The sequence below is a fragment of the Lycorma delicatula genome, chromosome 7 (genome assembly GCF_047948215.1).
Source record: "Lycorma delicatula isolate Av1 chromosome 7, ASM4794821v1, whole genome shotgun sequence".
Classification (NCBI taxonomy): Eukaryota; Metazoa; Arthropoda; class Insecta; order Hemiptera; family Fulgoridae; genus Lycorma; species Lycorma delicatula.
The window spans coordinates 120,170,542-120,176,541 of NC_134461.1; the positions used below are offsets into that span (position 1 = coordinate 120,170,542).

At 22.4% G+C, this 6,000-nt stretch overlaps 1 protein-coding gene across 1 annotated transcript in view; it reads left to right on the forward strand.

Annotated features, from left to right (window-relative positions):
• Gasp (Chitin binding Peritrophin-A domain-containing protein Gasp) overlaps nucleotides 1-4,935 on the forward strand; it is a 74,498-nt gene extending 69,563 nt beyond the window's left edge. The window contains exon 5 of the mRNA XM_075372245.1: nucleotides 2,410-4,935. Coding sequence (XP_075228360.1) covers nucleotides 2,410-2,464 — 55 coding nt within the window. The 3' untranslated portion in view covers nucleotides 2,465-4,935. The remainder of the gene's footprint in view (nucleotides 1-2,409) is intronic.
• Nucleotides 4,936-6,000: the final 1,065 nt, after the last annotated feature.

The following is a 6,000-nucleotide window of genomic DNA, read 5'->3' on the forward strand; positions in this document are numbered from 1 at the left end:
GATTGTAATTATACTAATTGAAAAATAATAATATTTATCTATCACTTTTCTGTTACCTTACGTATTTAAAATTCAAATTTATCTTCAAAAGACTGAAGGTAAACTAAGACTGAAAACCAGTTAGAAATAAATATATTTTATATAATTCAAATGATATTTTTGGAATTTTTTTTTTTAATTCACTTTGATATTAAGACAAAAAAAAGTCAAAATTGTTAGTTATATTGTTTTTTTATTTTAATAAAAATATCAATAATGAAGCAAAACGTCACGATGAGTTGAAAAAATGATTGAGGTGTAATTTAAGTTCACTCAAATTCATAAAATGTATTTTTAAACTTAAAACTCATCGACTAAGGTAAACACGAATAGTATCATTGTAATTACGCTGTTAAATGTAAGTAAGCCCATTACAATTTTAAATTTCATTAATAAAATGGAAAACTTAATCTGTTGGTCATTTTTTTATTTTAGTTTATAATAAAGGCTGAAAACATTTATTATTAATTATAATTTTTATTATATTAACCTCGAAATTTATCTGCATAAGTTAATAATTTATTTATTAATTTAATATTTATTTACATCAAATTTTAGAATATTTTAAGGAGTCAACTTCTACGTAAAATTTTGATTTTTTTCTACTCTGCTGAAGAAGATTTTTTTGAGATTAAATAAAATAAATAAATACGGAAGGTAAGTAACTAACTCACTGATTCTTTATCTATTTATTTATGCACTTTTTTCTTTATCTTTTAATCTTGATTTTTGCATTGTTATGAATTTCCGTAACAACAAAAATACACATAGCACAAAAATGCATGTTTGCATGTAAATGGCACAATGCATGATATGAAGATATTTAGTTAAATATCACAATTATGCATTGCAAACCTGTTTTTTATTTGTGATTTGTTTCTTTCTTATTAATTTTAATTCAATGCACGTTTTATTCTTTATTCCATACTTAACTAAATTAATTTTTTTTTAATATTGTACATATCTATCCTACAGTAATTTAATAGACCAAATTTTATACGAGGTTTTAAATTAAGGATTACAGTCGATAGAAGTCTTTAATTATCGGTACATAAGATGGAGATGTAAAAAAAAATCTATATATAATTACACGTAAAACTATTTCCAAATATATTGAAATATATTTCGTATAACTGTGAAATAGTTTTCTAAATATACGTAATTATTAAGTGATGATACAAAAAAAGGTCTAAATTATTTTTATTTATAATTTATAGACAAAGTTTTATGTTTATTTATTTAATTTTAATTTATTTATAGATTAATTTTAAGGAATTTATATTTAAGCTGCAGTTATGTAAAAGAAATTTACATAATTTACAATTTAAAATGGACACAGACTTTTTTGATAAAAAAAGTTTTGTTTTTTTTTAATGCAAGAAATCTTAACTTTAAAAAAAAAAATAATTTGGTCATAAAAATTATCATAATTATTATTTAAAATACATTCCCGCTCTGAGCTCTAAAGAAATAGAATTACTTTAATACAGTGAAAATGTTAAAACTGTTGTAAGAACATATTGATAATCTATAGCCATTTCATATTTTTAGTTATTTGTAATGTTTTTTCCAGTCAATTTCAAGCTGTCCAGCAGGTAGCCTGTGATTTAAATCTATATTTAGACATGAAAACATGTTCTAATGAACCAATGAGTAGTTACTCAACGTCCTAAAGAAGATAAATTTCAAGTTAAAAATTAATTCTTTTTTTCCAAATTTTCAAAAATTTCTATAACGTATATTAAATGTATAATCTTTAATATCAAAATGTTTAACGTCAGCTTTAAAATTTGCTGTATATACCATAAGGACTTGTATTTATAATTCTTCTCAAATAACGTTATTGTCCAGTTTAAAACAAATTATTTAGTATATTGATAATTGTAATAATTGACACGTACACTTTTAGCTGTCAATCATTTAGTCTTTAGGATAAGATAAATGTAAATGTATTTACATAATCGTTATACACTTCATCATTGAGTGCTACCTAGGCTTTTTGTAGAAGTTATTTACAATTAGATAAGCGGATAAACTCTGAATGTTCATTAGATGAATATCCTATTTTTTCATCTAGTAATGAAGTACTTAAAATTTATCTAATTTTGAAATTAATTTATCTCTTTAAAGACTAAAAGATTTATTGTAACAATTGCAGATATTTTTTTTTATAAAATCGAAAGATTTAGTTAATGGATAAAATTACGGATATACATCAGAATCAGAAGAGGTAAATTTTTTATTTCATTTATTAAATTAATTGGACAGCAATGATTTTAAAATATTAAATAATTTTAGTTATTAATTATTATTATAATATGTTATTAATTTTTTATTTATTTATTTATTTATTATTTTTTTTTTTTACAGCGAAGACTATTACGGAGATATCGATTTGAAAGCATTAAGAAGGCTTGGATTCTAAAAATAGATTAATTAAGAAGATTGTATGTAAATAAAATAAAAGAAAAATAGAGGAAGACGTTGTATTTCATGAAAATTCGAAAAAAAAACATACACTTCAATAATTTGTTAAGTACAACTGGTATATAATCATGAGGCAATAATTGACTGTAATGTGCCCGTGTTAGTTTTATTAATGAATGTAATGTATTTGGTTTTGTTTGAATGTGTGTGTGAGATCGTACGGATTTTAATGTATTAGAAAAAAATGTGTGAAAGAATTGTGTAAATGATATGATTTATTATTATTAAATTACATTTTGTAATTACGTTTTTTAGTATTATGATTATTATTATACATTTTTATTTGAATATAAATAATAACTGATTAAATCTGTAAATAATATTAAAGTCCACTTTATTTCACGTTAAAAATAAAGTTTCCATGTTAATTTTTAAATAAAATGCAAATATTTATATAATTATTATATATTTTTTATTTTTCCATGTTGGGGATTTTTAAAAACTTCAGTATTAATCTTGACCAGAATAATGTATTTTGAAAATACCCGTATGAACAAATTAATCTATTTGCGAATGGCATTTATACTCAAGAGATTTTTCAAACAATTTATTTTTACTCCTTTGACTAAATTTATTTAATTAATTTTTTTTTATTGACCTGTCTTGTTGAATTTATTTAAAAAAAATAAAAATAGTTGTTTAGAATTGAAATTTAACTGAAAAGTTTTCACATATTTTATTTTGACTTACACTTAAATTGAGATTTCTCTATTCAATTTACTAAATAACATTTTTTTGGACAGGGAAAAGTGTTGCGTATTTCTTATTCTAGTCATAAATTACTTCAGACGTCATTGACTTTAATTATTTAAAATATAATTAATAATACTACTTTTATGGTAGTGTCCTGAGTTTCTTACAAAAAGTTCTTGTTTCGAATTCTGGTCAAGCTTTTAATAAACTATAAAATTAATTATCATGAAAGAATTAGAGTAAAAATAACTGATTATTAATTTGTTGTTGCCAATATGAATAAATAAATAAATAAAAATAACTTTTAAAATAATCTCTTTATATTTTTAACAAAGTAAAAATATCGTTAAAATTATTTTTTTTAAATTTCTTTTAAATAAAATAAAAATGTAAATATTATTGTATTTTTGTATACTAAATGACTATTGTCTACCGTGTTGTCTAGTGGTTAACCTTTCGTCGCGGATCAGTTGTTTAACAGCTGATTTTCAAAGTCGAAGGTTTGGAGGATCGAATTCTAGTAAATGTTAGTTGCTTTTATACGGATTTGAATACTAGGCAGTGAATACCGGTGAACTTTGATGGTTGGGATTTAATTAACCTCACGTCTCAGAGATGATCGGCCTGAATCTGTTCAAGACTACAGCTCATTTACATATCATATATATCATCCTCATCTCATCGGGTCATAGGGGGAGTTGCTTATTGTTCATTAGTTGAACAGATTGCAACGTACACATTAGAACAATTAAAAAATAATAAAAAAAATAAAAGTAATTTCTTGATATACCTCATGAGATGTCGCTTATATTTTATTTGAAATTACTTGTAATTAAATGAGCAAACGTTTTTCTTATTCTAAAAACATCTGAGTTTTCCTAATGATAATGATAGAATCATTACAAGTATATGAACCGCAAAAAAAGGTTTCTGAAAATATACCCTACCTGAAAAATTCAACCGATTTTTTTTTTTAAATCGCCTTTTTAGTTATCATAGACTTTATATGGAAAACCATAAAAGAACCTTATATTTTTTTCAAACGATTTAGATAGATATTCTATTTTTGAATCAATTCCTCAACTTGGAAAGTGCCCAATTAAAAAAAAACAACTTTTTTTTTATATTTTATTTAAATTTAAATTTCCTTAATTTTTTTTATTACGTGTAGAACAACTTTAGGAGTTTGCCATACATTTTTATACATGATTATTTAAAGTATTAAATATTATTTTTTATAATTTTTATTTTTATTTTTTAGCGTTTAAGAGCTATAAAATAAAAATTTAAGCATAAGTATAAAATATTCTAAAAATTATATAGCCTAAATTTTAGAATATAAAATAGAAAAAACCTTTCTTAGCACTATTGTAATCTTTCTTTTTATATTTTAGAATTCTCTCCCAAAAATTTTTTTACTGTAAAAAAAATGTAATTATATTAAATGGAAATCAATAAATTTCAGTGATTAATTAATTCTTCACTACATTAGAAAATTTCGGTTGTTTACAACTCTAAATATCTTATGTTGATTTTTTAATTAGTATGTATCCATAAAATGATTATTTTTTTCAAAAATAAAAATTTATAATTCATAATATTATTATTATAGAACTGAAATAATTTTATAATAGTATTAGCTATATGTGACTGATAAATGTGCTCATTTGTTATGTTTCTAATGGAGTGTTAAAATAAATATTTTATTAACATTTTTTTTTTATTGTTTTATTTATTTAAAAAATATATATCATAATTGTTTAATCATTATTGCATGTATTCATTTTTCTTACAAAAGCTGTCCTTTTATTTATGTGATGTATTGGGACTTAGATAACTCTCTCTCTCTCTCCCACTCTCTCTCTCTCTCTATATATATATATATATATATATATATATATATATATACAGATTTTTTTTAAAACGGTAGGCTGGTTATACTTTTTCGGATTCTACTTGTAAAACTAAACAAAAAATATCCTTAGGAAAAATGGCAATTTCTCCTTCGTTCTTCCGCTGTCCACCATTTTTTTATTTTTATATAAAAATTTATATCTAAAGTTTTCAAATAGACGAATCACATTAATATTTGGTAAGGATCTTGGTAATAAAGTTTTAAAATTAGCAAAAAATCAGGACTTAAATACTTCGTAAATTACAAAATGGCAGCCATGTTTATTTTTCAATCCGTTATTGCTCCATAACTATTAGTTTTATCAAAATTTTTCTTATTTACTAAAATATTAAGCCTTTTATTTCGAACAAAACGACATTTTATTTTTTGAAATGGGTAATCGAGTTATGGGAAAAAATTGATGTAATTTAGTATCATAATTATTAGATCTATTATTGTGAGAAAATTATTACTTAATTTGATACTTATTTTTTAGTACTAGAATTAATAATAAATAAAAACAATTAATATTTCATCGAATTGAACGTAAAGTGGAGGACATGAAAACAGACGTAATTACAACATGAATTTTCTGCCATAATACGGCTATTTGTAAACCGGTTTTCAAAAATTCTGTTTAAAATAAAATGCTTAATATTTTAGTAATCTAACATAAATTTTGATAAAACTAATATTTATGGAGATATAACTGATTGAAAAATAAACATGGCCGCCATTCAGTAATTTTCGAAGTTATTTAAGTCCTGATTTTTTGCTAATTTTAACATTTTATTACCAAGTCGCTTACTAAATAAATATTAATGTGATTCATTTATCCGAACTTTAGATGTAAATTTTTATATAAAAATAACAAAATGGCGGATAGC